We start from the raw sequence: 18,505 nt of genomic DNA on the forward strand, positions 1-18,505 counted from the left end.
CCTAATCAAGTCTGAATGAGCGCTAGCAATCTACAAGAGCTAAGCACAAATCGTTCTTCTTAATACCCAATGATTGTGAGCTATAAATATTTTGGCCACAATGCATATTTCAGGTATTTGTGGGATATGAGCAGATTGAAAATAAATAGCTGAAACAGTACTGAACGTATTTTCTCTAGCAAAATACTCCTGTTCTCCCACTTGCAGTTAAGGTGGACTTGGCCTTACTAGAAAACAAAAGAACACGCTACAGTCCTTCTTCGTGAAATTTTGATTTATCGCGTTTTTTGAACGACAAACACTCATTTATCTATTCATGTGTAGAGCTTTAAAATCTGCTGCTCGTCCACGCGTAAACTGTCTTTATTTCCTGGATAAACTGTTTGTTACAACCATACAGCTTCTTACTGATACACTCGAGGTACATCTGGCGCTAGTATATATCGGACCTGCTACGCACAGTGCTTCAGTTAGCATGTCAATGACAGGAAACGGGTCTGCCTAAGCGTCATTGTTCCACATGTTTTATTTTTACTTTTAAAGGCGGTAATTTTTAATGTGCAAGTAATAATGCAACTAAGACTGCGTGCACCAATGCGCTGATCATCCGCACTTTGAAAATATATTATTAATCAGAAATACGGAATAATGTTGTTTTGACCTCGGTTTTCTTGCGGCAAAGCCATGATATGAAAACTAGGCCCGCCGTTATGGAGGGCTGAAAGTTTCGACCAACTGGTGTGGCTCAAGATGTCCTGGGCATCGCACATTACATGCGTCTCTACAATATCGCCCCCATCCAAATGCGACCACCACACCAGGGATCAGACACGTGACCTGCGCTTCAGCAGCCGATCTCCGTACCCACTGCGGCGCTGCTTCAGACGCACCACACAGTGAAGGCAAACTATCTATCTATCGGCTACCGTTCACGATGCTTGGGTCAGAAGTTGACGTTGAGTAACAAGCGCAGCCCTGTGTTTAAGTGTCTGTGAGTGGCGAGGAAACTACCAAGGTGGATACGTTTGCGCATGTGACAAAATGTATTGATTGTGTACTAACGAATGCACCTCTGTATGCTTAGCATAACTGCTAAACCAGAATATGACTTCATTAGCCAGTAATTTGCGCAACCGACAGATATCTGATCATGTCAACGACATATCCACCGGTTTTTGTACTACAGTTCTCCACCGATAAAGATTGCAGTGGTTAGTCAATTAAAAATTGATGCACCTACTAGGATTTAATCAGCCAAACAATGAATACTCACTTCTTCATAAGCGTACCTTATGTCCACTGAAAGACGAAGGCCTCTCCCAATACGCAACTAAGTCAGCATTTTTCAATCCTTCAATCAACTGCCAATTAATAAATCATCGAATTAACCATTACTGAGTCAATACATCAAGAATTATTTTGTGGTCAGAACCATCAGTTTGATGCCAGGGGGAAGTGCATTTAGCATATACAAGCCAAACCCCTCCGAAGCCGCTTGCTCCTCGCGTTGGTGCTCATTTCTCATTATGTTAAAGTTTCACTTTCTTGCTTGGCGGGCTCGCGAACAAAAAGAAAGATTGACAAGCACACGCGCCTTGCGTTCACAAGCCAACCACCTCGGACGCTGCTCTCCCCCTCATTCTCCATATGCCGAGCTCATTTTCCAGCATGCTGCTGTTTCACTCCAAGGACTAGGCTTCAAAACTTTCACTCGACACTCCCACGATTTTCAATTCCGGACATACATTTTGCTTTGCTGAATGAAGTCCTCTTCCATAGTATCAAAGCAACCATTTTTCGTGCGAATTTATTGTGTTCACGCAATCAATCAATCAATCAATCTGTCTGTCAGTCAGTCAATAAAACCAAACAAGTGAACAAACAAACAAACGAACTGTTGCAGTGCTTGGCCCAGAAACTTTACTCTGCACCTACGGTCGAAGGACGACGTCTGATGCTGTCATGGCCAGCGACGGTTTGTGCGACTACGCCTTCTACGACTCGTTGTACACGTTAGGCCAGAACAAGCTTACGTCCTCGAGACTATTTAGCGCCGACCTCGAGACCTTCATCAGAGGGGCGTCCAAGTACAAGAAGACCAGCTCGGGAATGGCTTTGGCATTCGAGTGAGCATGTTCTCTTAACCGTACAGAGTAACTAACTGTTAGCGATCAACGTAAAACCACTGTCAGACTGCTCTGTCATGCACTCTTATTACCTAAGACAGCCTATTTGTAGACCACGTTGCATGGTGAACTGGCCAAAAAAATTACTCGTTTACGACCAGAATGAAAGAATTCAATCTTTAATTCAATGAAGAGGACGGCCCTGGGCCACTCTTCGAAAATAGGTGGGGAAGAGATTGTTGGGTGCGCAGCGCAAGCATAAGAAACTAACATCGGTTTGTGTTCATCCGTTTTCAGTAGAGGTTCTATAAAGTCGCTCTCGGGCGAGATGGCCGACCTCCTCTACACCTCTTTAAACAGGGAACGTATACTAGCAAAGGTCGCAAGTGCTTTTTGTGCTTCATCATTACAACCTGGAACAACGCCCAAGTTTACGTCGTCCTAAAATAGCCTCAGCGCCACCCACGCCAATCACTTTCATTCCTTCGTACAATTTGAGTATAAGCGCCATCCAATAGTACCTATTTATATTTGCGCCGCCTACCATTTCTCGGGCGTCTCACATAATGAATTTTGTTTTTCCAGAGAAGCACATTTATGTCACAATTTTGCGTTGGAAACTTCAACGTCATGATAAATTTTGTCAAAGATTCCCACTTTTCCGCTCAAATAAACGTAAACCTTTAGTACATTATGCAGGGCCAGTAATTGTCAAAATGCCTAGCATATAGATTATATATTATAGAGCCCAGAAAAAGTATCAGAAAAGTTCGACAAAAGGCAGTCTTGCGAGTCTTTGAAACGTGAGGGGCCAGCGCGCCGCAGTATTGTGGCTGGAGCTATTAGTTGTTTCTTCGTTATTTTTTTCTATTGTAGATGGGCTTGTCGAAGCAGTTTGTTCACATTTACGATACTTCCGCTCTATAAAAAGGAGCGCTCAGAGACGTAGGGCTAATTTCAGGCACCACTGACATATGCTTGAATGCTTTGATCTGTTAAATGCTATGAAGGCCACGGAAATCATCGAGGCTCTATTTTTTGCACCATCTTTGTGACGGTAGGTTAAGGGCTTCAAAGTAAAACTATGAAAGCGGCAGAAATCAGGTGCATAGGCATACGCCACAAGTTGTGTGCATTCTTGCGGGTGCTCGCATGTGCGCATGTACATATACGCATGCGAAATTGAACAATTTCGAGAGGGCTTTGAACAAACGCCTCCCCTTCACCAACGAAACAAGTTTGAGAGAGAAGTGAAAGACTCATTGGTTGTCCCTCTGCGTTCTGCTACATAGTCCGGCAACTGCTGCTTGTTCAACTTGTTCGTGTTCTTGTTCTTTTTAGAATCATTATACTTACTTATATTTATTATTGTTATTTTTGATAGACGTTCACTCTCCTTACGAAGCGCGGCATGCTGCACTTTTGCAGGCATTTGAATGACGCTGAGCGTGATCTGAAAAACGTTACCCTGACCGCACTTAGCTTCTTCTGGTGGAGAAAGATTTTCCACGTCGGTATCCTGAACACGCCAGAGTTGCCGAAGCCCATGAAGTGGCAACAAGCCATTGCCGTGCTCAAAGTAAGCCTTGAGATCTTTTCAGATAATTACTGAGTTACAAATAGTGATGTACCAATGGAAATTTTCTACACTGGAAATGCCGCAAGCAAAGACAGGTTGCCGGAAGAACTGGGCAGAACTGCTAGAAGAACAAAAGCAGGATGCTGGACTTGTGGTCCGGAGCTCAATTTCATGGAGCACGCTTGATGTTGCTTGATATAGAACTAGTATCGGAAATCTCAAAGAACAAAAGAGCATATGGATTAAAACGAATTGAAATGTACAGCACTTAATACGAGAAGAAATACGACTGGGCACGCATAGACATGGAAGAGACAACCGGGTTCGTTGGTCAAGAGTTATATCGAATTACATCGCGCATCGCAGAATAAAAGGTGAAAGAAAAATAAGAACACATGGACTGTGCTGCCCATGGATGCTTCTTCGTCTTTCGTGTTTTATTCAGAGCTGCCCAGCTAAATTTGTTATGGCTCTAGACCAACAAGCCCGATTGTCCATTCCATTATTGTATGGATGTTTCGTGACGTCCCCCACTTTTAATTGCTTACCTAACATACTCGCAAGGTACGAATAATACGTGCTTCCATTTGGGGCCCCAAACAACGATATCAAAAACAAAGACGCCATAATGAAAGACGTCGGTAATTTTGATCATGTCGTATTCTTTCGTAAGCAACCTGAAGCTAAGTGCACATAGGCGTCTATCAGGATCCATTGAAACGCAGCACCCGCAGCCTGGGTTATTTTCGGTTACCTTCAAGTCAGTAGTTGAGCAGTCTCACCACTTGACCACCATAACAAGCTACTCGAAAACACTGTTGAAATCTGCAGTGACTTTTTGCTCACAATTTGTCAATAAACGCATCAACCTTGCATATTCGTATAACTGGAGGTGAAGGATCATAGTCATCATGTTTTCTCGCACATACGGCACACTCGCCACTAGCATTTGCTGAGCTACAATTCTGTTTCCTTTGGTACACTCCACACACCTTGTCCTTGTTGCAGGAGTTGGACAACCGTCTCGAACCGCAGAGGGAGCTGGGTCATATTGCGATCACGGTATTTGCCGCACCGTTTCCGGATAATGACTGGAGCCTTGCCCTGGCGCGATATTTGTAAGTTTCAACTAGCGTATTCTAACAGGTGTTGTCACTATAAAAAAATTGGCCCCGTATCTGAATGCTACACTGCGAATTTAGTCGAAATACTACATTTGCAGTGTAGCAACTGTTTATTCCATCGAATAAACAGTTGTTAATTCCCTCTCTTGTGTGTTCTACCTGTGCCTACGTGTGTCTTTTTTCATGTGCAGTTTAGGTCGTGGCAAGTGTCAACCAATTTGATAACGCCACCCAACACTTCTTATGTTCTACTTGCGATTGAAAGCGTGTTGGGTAGCCGACGGGGACAGCCTAAGTCTAGATGAAACGTGCCGGCCAGCTCTGTCGTGAGAAGGAGCGTGAAGCGACGTCCGCGGTAGCTGACTGCGTCGCTCAGTCAAGAACTACGGGCATTGACCAAAGGGGAGACGCAACGTTTTATCACGACATATATGAGCAGACTACCCATGCAATAAGGCTTACTGGCCATGAGAAGTTATCTCATAATGAACCGACAGCGCCACTAGCTCACGTTTCGGTGTTTTTACGTACAACATACATGCCGGTGGCTGCTAATTAGTAGGAGTCCAGTTATAACCGCCAACTCAAAGGAGGGGTAGGGTTGTAAAAGGTCCACACAAATCTATAAAAGCATGCGCGTTTTTGCCGAAGGAGTGGCATGACTGTAGTGTCGATGGCGTACAGATACTAACAAAGAACCTCTTGCACGTCTATGTTCTCACGCGCAGCAACAAAGCAAATTTTTATCCGGACCTGCTCATCATGCCCGGCCACTACCCATTCGGTGACAACATGATACAAGACTGTCTTGTCATGCCTCCAACCAGGCATCCAGACGACGCTGTACCAGACCATGCCGCCAAGAGCTACAGCTACGACCTGGTTAGCCACGTTTCCTACTGATATCTTAGACGTAACACAAATTACACGGTACTTTACACAATTCCCTAAGACGACTGGAACCTAAGGCTATCCCTTTGTTCTCAGTCGATTCTCTCGATCACCCTCTCTCCCATCTAAAAGCTGTTTAGATGCAAAGCAATTCATGAACGGGGCTTGTCTGCCTTATTTCACACTGTAGCCATCACGACAATGACGACAACGGTCATGACGATGAAGAACAAGCGAGTTCCAAACCACACATCTACTTTCTGTTTTAAGAGCAAGCACAGCGCATGCAAGGTTCCTACTGTACGCCATGACGATGACGATGATGATAATGGCAGTAATGATCATGGACAACGACTGGCTTGTAGATGACGTGCTTCATAAGCTCTACGATAAATTTCGTATGATTGAAAACAACCAACAACCATGGGAGGAACCTCTCCACAGCTCGTATTTCCAACTTCAGGCTAGATTTGATACCAAAAAGCACCAATAATGATGGTGAAAGGAAGTTCACAACTCAAACACATTATACCAGTGTTGACCAATATAAGCATTGTATGTAACGGTGCACTGTTTAGCACTAGTTTACACGTGTGAGTGGTTCATGTCATGGGGGATTAGGGTAACACCGAATAATCTAACTGCTTCGCCCATTGATCACCCTTCGCTTCTGGGATATGCCGTGAGTTTTATCATGCGACGTGGCATTTCAGTGTCCCCATTTTTGGAGGTATTGGCTGCTCCCTTTTCCTTACAAGGTCTAGGCGGGCTTCTGAATTCGCTCTACATTTCAACTAGCCACAATGGCGAGTGACGTCATAGATACATAATAATGACGTCACTAATTAGGTGGTCTGTGACGCCGTGATGTCTCTATATATTGATGTCATGTTGATTGTTTTGTGGGGTTTGACGTCCCAAAAACGCCATATGATTATGAGAGACGCCGTAGTGGAGGGCTCTGGAAATTTTTGACCACCTGGTGTTCTTTAACGTGCGCCCAAATCTGAGCACACGGGCCTACAGCATTTACGCCTCCATCGGAAATGCAGCCGCCGCAGCCGGAATTCGATCCCGCGACCTGCGGGTCAGTGGTCGAGTACCTTAGTCACTAGACCACCGCGGTGGGGCGAACGGTGCCGTCATGCCACGACGGTGACTTTTCGTTTACCTCGAATCGACGCGGACATTAAGAATTTCAGGTTTGATGTAGCGTCTAAGTGCTTTACGAAGAGGGTGTCAAGATGCTGCATGTTCAGCGTACTTTGTTGCAATATGCAGTCAGCTAAGCTAATTTTCATCTCCATTATTCAATGAATAATCAAGACGCGCTTGGCACAAACAGTTTCGTTGGGTACTTTCATTTCTTTGTGAGTGCGTATGATGTGTTTGATGGGCAAAATTGTTCATGTTAAAACGTGTATGAGACGCCTGTTTTAACTGTACTCGCTTAACACCTCAAAACAAGGATGAACAGAGCCCTCAGAAGCACAATGGGCTTCAATATGGCAATGGAGATTCATCAGCTGCAGTGTGCTCAAGGCTTGCGTATTTTCTTTTCCTGTAGTTTAGGAATCACGCGCTATATATAGTAAGCGTTTACTCTTCCCTGTCTGAGTCATTGCCTTAGATGGAGCACTCATATCAGTATGTCATTTACATGACTATTCAAATGTATGTAAGCCTATATAAGAAGCCACACGAAAAGGTACAGAAAATTATTTACCAGGAACGTCCCAAAGTGCGCGACATTAAATAAGGGAGTTTAATAACACGGGACGTATACGCAAGTTCTCTTTGGTTGGCATAGCGTAGACCTTACATCTCTTTATTACGCGCGATATTAAAGAGAGAGCTGTATACGCTGTGTCTCCTATGGTCACTCATCGCATCGCCAATTTCTCTCCTCTCTCTCTCTTTCTCTCTCTCTCTTTCTCTTGAGCCACTGAAGTGCGAGTGTGGCTGACGTGACGTCACGTCATGTGATCCGTAATTTAGTGGCGTCGCTGCTACACTCGTGACAAAGTAAAAGAACACTGAGTGCATAGCCCTTGCAAAACCTAGCCAAACATGGATTTCTCTCTCGATAATCAGGATGAAACGACCTATACCTAGGGCAATATGTTTTTACAGTATTCTGAAAGGTGCGCTACAGAGAAAAACAATTTGTATCATATCAGTAAACTATTTTTTGCTAGTCTAAAATTACCACGCTTGCTTCCAGATGAAGTCTTGTAAGGGATCAAACGTGCGAAGAATGAAGGCGGGTGTAGACTACTGCTTCACACACACAAAAAAAATATGGTGTTCTTCAGAGGGTGCACTAAAGAACAAAACTTCATTAAAATGTCAAAGCCCGCCACTACGGCGTTCCTCGTAAATATATGTAACTTTAAGACGCAAAACCCCGACAATCGTTATTATTACCATTTGATATACACAACCCCTAACCATCTGCCGATCGATGCTGCTGCATTCACTGTCCAGTCGAACGGCGCCTTCAGCCTTCGTGAGTTCTACGCAAGCGACGGGGGCAGCCGCGGCATGCTGTCCGTGACCTTGAAAGGTCGATGGGCGGAACCCAAAGACAGAGACGCCATGGACTTCTTCGCACCTTGCACCCATGACGCGAGCGCCGAGTCCTTCGGCAGCTATACGGAGGTGAGAGAGCAGGGGTCGCCATAACTTGGCGCAAACAAGGAATGCCTCTTCCTCATCTAAATCGAAGACAGCTCAGAAGGGTGAAGGTTCATTCGCTCTTCATATTCAAACGACATAAGCATATAATCCCTAAAACGTGACATTGATGTTGCTAATCTTTCTGTGCGTCGCCGCATCGCCAGCCTCTGTTTGATTCACAAGTTTTTTTCACAGTTCCCTCAATCAAGCACCTTACATCATCCCAACAACGCGCACATCTCGCCGCACAACCCATCCTTATTCAATCGCACGCGCACGCGCTCGCACTACTACTTTTGCCGCCTCATTTTTTCTTCGCACAGCAGTGGACTGGAATGGCCTTCCCCGTGTCATTGCAGCCATCACGTGTTCATCAACGTTTGCGCAAAACATAAATACATATTGTTTGTCAGAAGATCACTCTCTGTAACCTCCATTTATTAACCCACCCCTTATGTACTACCCCCTCACCGGGGTGTTTAAGGTAATAAAGTGAAGTGAAGTGAAGTGAAGTGAAAGGTGGTTTTCTCGGCCAGCTTCGAGATTACGAGCTGTTCTGCTCGCGTCATTACGTGCTGGAATCTCCAACTCTCGAAATCCCAGGTGTCCGCAGGATGCTCCACAAACAGGGGAGAGGGGGTACGTGTAATCGCAGCTTTCCCTTCCCTGAATTGAATGACAGCGGATTGGGAATGAAACAAAACAAGCTGCCCAACGAATGTAAAAACGAAACTTTTAGTTTTCTGGCATTAATAGGCGTACTGGTGGCAAGTGAACAGCTCTTGGAACGCAGGATCAAGGGTTATCGGCCAGTCTTATTGTTTAAAATTTGCATGATGGTCATATTCCTGAGCTTTCAACAATCATGGTACAGGACTATAGCAGTAAAAAGGCACGGAGTGGAGCTGACTCATTTGTTATATCACATGGAGAGGGATCCTGCCTCGGCTAACTCCTCCGCTCTAGATGATCAATCGTAATCGGCGCTTCATTCAGTGCTGGAGTTTTTGCATATTTATCTCACATGAAAGAGTAGTACTCGTGTCCACGAAAGTTTTGCTAAATAGAACCTACAGCACTTTCACAGGATGGACACAAAACCCGTATGATCATTAGCCAAGCCTTCTGAGGACACGGGAGTCAGAAAATTGGCCCAAATATGCATGTTACACTGCGAATGTCGTCGAAAGACGATAGTCTTGCGTCTGGAGAGAGTGAACAAGACGTTTATTTGATGTTTTGGGCGAGAAGATTGGTGAATTGTATTGTAGAAACGCTGCCTTAGAGAGTCTCGATCCGTGCAGTGAAAGCGAACGAGCGCATCGAGGCACGTTAGACACTACAGTGCTATGTGGCAGTTATCTTCGAAAACGAAGGAAGGCGTGCACACCCACGGAGAAAGATGCGCGCCTGCCTCAGAGGTGATAAAGTGCAGAACGCAAAGCGACGGGCAGGTGCCACCATCGTGTCGTGTTAGCAAAACGTTGGAAACACTTGCCTTTTTGAGCATCGCGTTGCACTGTCAGCGCAGCGTGATAAACGCTACAGTCCTTAGAATTACTTATGTGCCTTCTCCTCTATAAAACACATACCGAATATTGACGTTTTGTCATGGTGCCTCATATATGCGCAATAATTGCTTTTTAATTCACAATCGCACAAGTATGAACTCCAGAGCTTGAGCAATATTGGTGGGCCCTGCGGATGGGGTTGGCCGTTTGGCGGATAGCTTGGTCTGTTTGGGGCATCGTTACGACAGATAAACAGACAGATGTACAAAAAGACAGGCAGACAGTACAAAAGTTTTGTGTCGATGTACCCCAAGAAAGACTATCGTTTTTATTATTGTAGCGCAGCACGCCACAGGCACTTCAATTCGCAAAATAAATTAATGATAATTCTCTCTTTTTTCTATCAATGATGCCATATACCGAGGTCACCTAACCTTACCACGAAATTCGCGGTCGTTGCTATATTTGAGCGTCGTGCGCGCCCTTGGTACTGCGGCCACCACAGGAGGCCGCCACATGTACGCGTGCGATCTGGCGACCAGATTTAATCTTACCTGCGTGTTCGAAGTCAAGTGCTCGTCGAGATGAGAGCAGAGAGATCGCATTGACAGCGTCAGAGAAATCTTTAACTCTGCTCGTACTTCACGGATTCTGAACGTTCTTCAGTCTGTGGTTTCATCAGGCAATAAACTCCGCTAGTGAATTCGTTTGGCGGTTACCTACAAAACTCTTACAGGCACTCTTCAATATATCAACGTACTCAAGGTGACCTGTACGCATCCATGCACGTATCGAAAGTCAGTGCGAAAGTTGTTGATTGCCAATATGAGGTGGCCGTCCAGCAACGTGGTCAGCGCATACTGCTTGCAGTTAAAATAATTGCCCTGTGCTCTTTTATCGTGCAGGTGTGCAGGCATAGTAGGTACACGTCTCGACTGAAATACTCGGACAGTCATTACGCCATGCTGGCCCGCCACGCTACGAAGAAACGCACTTTTGCGTACGACAACGAGGAAGGCTTCTACGATAAGGTGAGCTTGACATACTTACCTTCAATACGTAGACAAATCAATAAATATAAACATGGTAGCCTCAATGAAAGAACCAACAAACAATGCAGCTATCGGAAATACAAATGATTGCTTCTGGGTTTGAATGCGGCACGGAAATTAGCGCATACAGGGAAGAGAATTCAAGTAGATAGTGTATCAGCTGCCGCTGATAAGCACCAAACCTATTACCTTCGGTTGTTCTTCCCACGGTAGTCTTGTGAAGCTGCAGTTTCTGCAGCTTTTGTACTGTCTTCTGTACTCTCTGTACTGATTAATTGGTTAATTCATTCATTCATTCATTCATTCATTCATTCATTTATTGACCACCAAACCAACTGACTGATTAATTTATTCATACGATTGGGTGAGTGAGTGCGTGTGTGAGTTAGTGAGTGCGAGTGAAGCCTGTTATCTCTTTATGAGCTGGCAGATCACCTTTCTAGCGCAGATAAGTGTCGTAAAGAGCTGCTTGCACTGCTAGACTGCAATTATGCACCCTGTGACGAAGAAGTTCTTCGCGACAGTCACGTGACCATCCTTTAAACGTAGGTCACGTGGGCAGCAGAAGGTGATAACGCCACGGGACACCATACTCGAAAAGCGGCACCACTGACATCTTTATTATAGGTCGTTTGCTATTCCATTTGCTGCTGTTTTGGCAACGACGACCAAGTTGGTTATTCCGTATCTTGTGATGGATGGTCTGCGCCTTTCCAAGTGATTGATTTGACATATCAGAAGGAAGCTACCTTGCCTAAAAAATTATTAAAAGAATCTTCATTGCACACAATTAGAGGCCAACGTATGCCTTCCCTAAGTGAAGAGGAGGGGGTGGGGCATTTATGCCTTGGTCTTTGCATTGTGTCCTGGTGTATTTGTCGGTTTACCTTCAAGTTTCGTCCGACTGCCTTAGCGCGTCTCGAAATCCTCATAATAAGAACCTCCTCATTCCTATCTGCTCCTCCAGGTGATGCAACGATCTGGCCTGCTCGTGAAACCACGTGCTCTTCTAATGAACTAAAAAGATCGATTCTCATTAATTATGCTTACAGCTATTGGCTCTCATCTCTAGTGAATTCGTTCATTTATCGTCATACGTACCAGAGCCAACAATTCAAAACTTGAACATTGATCAACTTTGTATCAAATTTTTTAAAGACACATGCTCGTAATATTCGCAAAACCGGAAGTGCTCAGTCGCAAGCTTTTCTAAGCGAAACAAGTACGTCACTCCTTGTTCCTGACATTTAAAAAGGTACGCCACAGTGATACTCCGCGGCTTCAATCTCTACGGTGCTGCGCAGGAAAGCACAGAAGTTACACTATAATCTTTAAAACAACTACATGCGTAATAATAATAATAGTAATAATAATAATAATAATAATAATAATAACTGTTGGAGTTATAGGGCACAACACCAGAGTAAGTCTGCGAAAGATCCCGTGGTGGAGGGTTTCGGAAATTATAGCCACCTGGAGTTTTTTAACATGCACCTGAATCTAGTAGCATGCACAGGCCTCTGGCATTTTGCTCTAGTTGATATGCGGCCGCCACGGCCATTCGATTCTGTGCTAGACCACTATACTCTAGTAGACTTTTCTTCCATCACAGATCTGCAAGGTGAAGGAGGACGTGCACGACGTGTCGTTCGGCATCGCCGCTTACGACGTCGACTACGACGACTATGGGAATCAGTGCGGTTCTCTGAACCTGTACGGCCGCCACAGTCGGTTGAAGACGCTCAGGAGCATCGTCGACTACTTTCGCACCCTAATAGATGAGAAATTCAGCGAGAGAGTTTGCACGTCTCTCGCGGTCTGACGCGCTTCGCTCCTGAATGGCTTGTGGTGCTGGACCGAGACTCCCGGACTGGTGTGGCGGATATACGTTATTCTATATGCGCCGATTTGCTTCTCCGGTTGCAAGCAATACAGTTGAAATGAGTAGGCTATGGGAATTTTATACGATTGCATCAGAGGGACAATTAAAGAGAATCAACGACTTGACTTTGATTTACAAATTGCACTCAACAATGTATCACTGCTGTAAGTTCATCTGTAGTGTCGACAATTAAGGCTGAAATTTAATGTTTAAATTTTGCACCGAAATCTCCGCGCGTGTAGTAAAAAATACTTCAAAATGCATTTGCCATATTTTGGCGATAATGGCTCAACGAACTTTCCCAAATCTTGCTATGTTAGGTCTACGGCACCCAGAGATGACAATATACTTCATTTTGATTGATAAGCTATGTCAGATCCAGATGACGCCTTCAAAATTCATGACGTCAGGGTGTTCGGTATACGGGAATCTCAAAGGGTGTCTCCTCCCCCCCCTTTGTATTTTCTTGCCATGCGTTTGATGATGATAATGATGATGCTAGGATCATTAAAACCTACCCACTCTGGGGAATCGGCCATGAGTCAGCCGGATCATACATATTGAATTGACGATTAATATTCAGCAATATCTAAAACAATTTTAAGAGGACTTTTTTAATGTAACGTTAATTATTAATGGTAATTTTAAGTCGCACTAATTTATGCAATCTCCCAGAGACTGAAGATCTTTTGAGTAGAAAGGCCAATAAAGAATTGTTAGTAGTTGATACACCTACCAAATCTATTCAAGTCGCATATAAACTTTTCGACAGCTTAGAGAATATTCCTGTCTGATTGCCCTCACGCAAAAGCTCCAAATGAAAGCAGAACAGCCGACGTAACCAGTTTTTCTTGCTTACAAAACGTCATTTCGCGGTATGAGTAATGTTTTCGGGATTTTGAAACTGTAATTTACAAACCACGCAAAAAATCGTTTTGCACTTTAGTATCTCTCTAAGCAACACGCAGCGCGACAATTACGACATCACCACCATTGTCGGTGTCAGCTTGGTTGGTGGTGGGCGAAAAATCAGTGTTTTCCGCAAACAAAAAGCCGAGATAGATGCAGTCAAGGAGAGGACTGAAGCCGCACTGATTGTACAATGCCAAGCCCAGCACGGAGCTAATGTTCAGCTTAATTACGTTTTTTAGTACACATGAAGCTTTCACTAGAGATGCTGAACATTTGCTTGTAGAATGAAGTATAGTTAGACATGACACGTCATTACCTGATACGTCATGTACTTTTAGACCCCTGACTACATTACGTAGGTTTTGGAGGGAACATGTAAGGGGAATATTCTGTTACATGATTTATGACTGGAACATGTCATATCATAAAAACGTAGGATTATAAAAGACGACTTCGTGGTTGAAAGCGAGCCAGCCACCCATTACAATAAGCAGACGTCAAAGTTGCGTATTCCCTTAGGACCACGTAGTGGGATCATAGCAAGTACGAAAGGATTCCACGCGCCGATTCCTCGAGCATTCATAGGCAACGCATTTCACGTACATAATTCAATCGTATGAGAAAGCCTCACTGACATCGCCATGTTCAACGTTATCGGTTGCAATGTAGTAATTCACAATTCAAACTTCTCGAGTAGCATCATACAATGAAACGTGGACACTATGTGGTTAAAATATACGTCTCCGTGGTTGGTATGTCACGTTCGATTCTTCAAAAAGAAAAAAAAAGCTTATTCCCTAGCTTTTGTTCGTCTGCAACCTGTACAAAAAACGTTGTCTCTTTATTTAGATTTTCTCTTCCTTTTACGCAAAAATCTGCTACCGCATGAATCATGGTGGATCACTCATGTTTAACGGTGCCACGCTACTAGAACCCAACCAACTAGCCAACACCCGCTAGGAGCGGACTTTCCTGTGGTGCCTCTAGATGGCGTAGCTTCTTAAGAAATAGCGAGGAAGTTAACGGCGTATTGAAGAAGTTTATATCATTAAGCACCCAAAATTTGTGCAGTATGGGGTTAGTATGGGTTTCAGGATGTAGTGGAATAACTATAAACTAGAAGGCTGATACGCTCACGAGGTGGTATCTGGTCATCCACAGTAATGTTCTTTGTGCCTGACATAGCTTTTTACACGGAGCCTAGATTCCGAAAGTAGTCTTAGCTTCAAGGTGTCAGGAACATGAAGTTATCCGTCGTCAAATATGATCCTCTTTCTTTTGCATGGAAGAAGAAATGATGCACCACTGAAAAGTCTGGAAGTAACTATTACAAAAATTCAATACCGTGTTCTCCTCCACATTTACTTCAATTATAGCGGGTCAAGTCTGCTGCCATCTCTCATGAGCTAATACTTCTTAGAGAGTGAAAATATTTATAATTTTTAGCTCACGTACCGTCGTTTTACTCGCCATGAAAAAAAAGCATTTCGGACAGTCATTCAGAAAATTAAAACTTACTCTGAATCATTTTAACATTCTTTCCCTCTTGACGTCGTCTCTGGCGTTCAGCAAGAGGAACGTCTGCCAAGTCGTATGCGAATTTCTCGGTGACACAAAAACTCTCCTGTTATCATTATTCCTTGTTAAGTTTTCGTACTTGAAAACTAATTTCATTACTTTATTGGTTGACTTGTTATTGCATCATTCTATAGAATTTGGTCATATATAAGGTTTTTTTTATTTCTGTGACGATCAATTCATTTCTCGACCCCTTTTCAAGTTTAAAATTTTTTCTGTAGTAACCGCTGGTTTTATGGCTAATCTCCTGTGGTGGGTAACAGTCATACATCAAGGAACAATCAATCAAGTGATACCCCAGCGCAGTGAATTTGTTTTGAAGAAGAAGAAACCAAAGTGTGGTTAACGGTGTTGCTCTATGCAAGCGAATTTCTTTCAGCCATACACCTGAATATCTGACGTCCTCTTGGTAAGTCGTGCCACAGGCTGCTTGCTTACCCCGTGGAATTCTTTTATGGAGGCCATGCAAGGCAATTCATCATGTTCATTCACTGTTTTGTCAGTCATGTATGTTGTAAGGCGTTTTGAGCTTGTTTGACCATGACGAAGGGAATCTTTCTCAAAGTAATCGTCTTTTTTAAACTCAATGTGCTTCGGCTTTTACTTAAACGTGTCTTGCTTAGTATTTTTATGATAGACAACAAAAGTTATCTCTAGTCAAGGCTCGTCTGAACATGTGAGCCAAATATCAGTGTGCCATACAAGGCAAGATATTTACAAGTGATTAATTCATTCAGACGGACCAGTTTGCACTGACCTAATATTCCATACTAAAAGGAAACAGACACTACACAGTAAATACGTCCTGTGTCGTAATGTGTAGGTAAAAGTGTGTATTTATGAGTAATACGGATTCATTAACAAAATCAGAACTTGTTGTCAAAGACTGATAGAAAACTGTTGTGTTCTGGGGTTTCGGTTTCGATTTGACATGTGAGGATGCCAGGGGGCGCCGCTCTGGCATCCGGGAATTCAAGGCGACTGTAAAATAAAAGGAGTGTGTGTTAGGTAGCCGTGGAGTGCGGTTGTGCTTTCTTTCGGCGCGTAGCGCCAACCCGCGTGTTCGGGCTGGTCGATGTCCCCGCCGGCCGCGTACGTCTCCGTCGGCCGTCTTCTTCTTCTTCTGCTTCGTCGGGACCAGCCAGCCCCCAACACAGCAATGGCGACGAGGACATGTAAGAACCCGTTTCGTGCTCCATGTTCTTTTTCTTGCTTCTAATGGACCTACCCGGCTAACCCTAGACGCTCTTTGTTCTTAGCAAGGTGGCTACTGCGTGCTGCGTCGCTTCATTTCTTCATTCAGCTACTCTGCCTTCGTCTTCAAACAGTGTACTGGCGTCATTTTCTTCTCATCTGCACCTCTTCAGTCTTCTTGCTTGAAATGGCGTCTCCTATTCCACCTCCGCTATTTCTTCATTCGCCCGGAGACCCGCCACTTCCGTGGGCGGACTGGAAGTTGGTATTTCAGGCTTACGCAGACGCGGTCGGGGAGGACGCCAGCAAGCCCGAGCGTCGCAAGGCCCTGCTGCTCAACGCGTTGGGCCCTGCCGGGTTAAAGCTTTTCTATACTTTGGAAGCCACCAACGCGTCGCCGACGCCAGCGTCGGGCGATGCCTTCAAGACTGCAGTCGCTCTTTTCGATGAGCATTTTAAAGATGTCTCGTGCGATTATCTCGCACGCGTGAAATTCCAAGAAAGGCGACAATTGCCTGGTGAGCCAGTCGCCGAGTTCATTACTTCTCTTCGAACGCTCGCCGCGTCTTGCGGCTTCGGCGCGCTCGAGGACGATATGATCCGCCATCAGCTTTTCATCGGGGTAGCCTCGCAAAACGTCCGCTGCCGCATGCTTCAGAAGGGCTCCTCGATTTCATTATCCGAAGCCCTCTCGATTGCGCGAGAGGACGAGCTTATTCGCTCCCAGTTGGAGCAATTCGCTCCGCATTCAGTGCAGCAACTTTCTGCTGCGGGGGGCCAAGGCGGCGGCTCGTTTCACGGGACGCGTCAACATGGCGGCCCTTCACCTTCGTCTCGGCGCGGCGGCCAACATGGACGCTCGCCTGCACAGTCCTTCCGTGGCGGCCAACATGGCGACCTCTCTTCGTCGCGGGGGCGAGGAAGCCGACAATATGGCGACCCCATTCCGCCAAATTCGGGTTTTGAGGAACAGCACCGAGATCCTAATTCGCGTTCGCAATTTTCATCTCCAAAAGCAACCACGCATTGCTTTCGTTGTGGATCGGCTCGGCATTTAGCCAATTTTGCGCAGTGTCCCGCGAGAAACCGCACTTGTCTTGCGTGCGGAAAAATCGGACATTTTCAGTCCGTATGCAATTCCCGTCCAGCAAATCTTCCGGAACCAGTTTCTTCGTCCGCTCCTTCGAGCACTGCACAAACCAATACGGTCACTGTTTTAAATGTGGATGGCCTCCACACTACGCCCGAGCCCAGCATCATAGTTTCAGTGGGCCATGTGCCCTTGTCATTTCTCGTGGACACTGGTGCCTCAGTCTCTTTAATCAGTGCCGCTGACTTCCATAGTCATTTTTCCAATATTCGGCTTTTGCCTTCACACGTCGTTCTACAGACATATTCCAAGGGAACAATTGATAATTTAGGTCAATTTACAGCTCAGGTTTCTTATCGCAGTCGCACTGCTTTCATTACTTTTTATGTAACAGCCAATGGCAGCTCACTTTTGGGACGTGATGCAATCAGGGCTTTGTCCATCAACATCATTGGTGCGTCTATGACGTGTGCTCAAGTCGACGTCCCAGACGATCTTCCGGCCAACGCGCCTTCCGAATTCCACCACCTGTTCACCCGTGAACTGGGTTGTGTGCGCGGTTTTGTGCATAAAGTGATGCGTCGACCAGGTGTGTGCCCTGTGCGTGCCAAGCTGCGCCGCATTCCTCTTCTTCTCCGTGAGCAAGTCTCTGCGGAACTGTCTCGCCTTCAAGCCAGCGGAATCATCGAGCCTGTCTCTGCTTCCGACTGGGTTTCTCCACTGGTCGTCGTCAAGAAAAAAGATGGATCCCTTCGACTATGCGTCGACTTACGAGAACCAAACAACGCGATCGTCGTAGACGGGTTTCCACTTCCTCACATTGAAGAACTGCTTCATCAGCTCTCTGGAGCGGCGTGTTTCTCCAAGCTGGACCTCGCGTCCGCTTA

The 18,505-nt window shown here is 45.1% G+C and overlaps 1 protein-coding gene across 1 annotated transcript; it reads left to right on the plus strand.

Annotated features, from left to right (window-relative positions):
- Nucleotides 1–1,962: 1,962 nt before the first annotated feature.
- Nucleotides 1,963–12,784, plus strand: LOC142767713 (uncharacterized). The gene is made up of 6 exons (XM_075869927.1): nucleotides 1,963–2,126; nucleotides 3,555–3,705; nucleotides 4,714–4,823; nucleotides 5,558–5,711; nucleotides 10,816–10,941; nucleotides 12,575–12,784. Exons 1-6 carry the CDS (start codon nucleotides 1,963–1,965, stop codon nucleotides 12,782–12,784), a joined length of 915 nt encoding a protein of 304 aa, XP_075726042.1.
- The last annotated feature ends 5,721 nt before the right edge of the window (nucleotides 12,785–18,505 follow it).

This window comes from Rhipicephalus microplus, chromosome 7 (assembly GCF_043290135.1).
Source record: "Rhipicephalus microplus isolate Deutch F79 chromosome 7, USDA_Rmic, whole genome shotgun sequence".
Taxonomy (NCBI): Eukaryota; Metazoa; Arthropoda; class Arachnida; order Ixodida; family Ixodidae; genus Rhipicephalus; species Rhipicephalus microplus.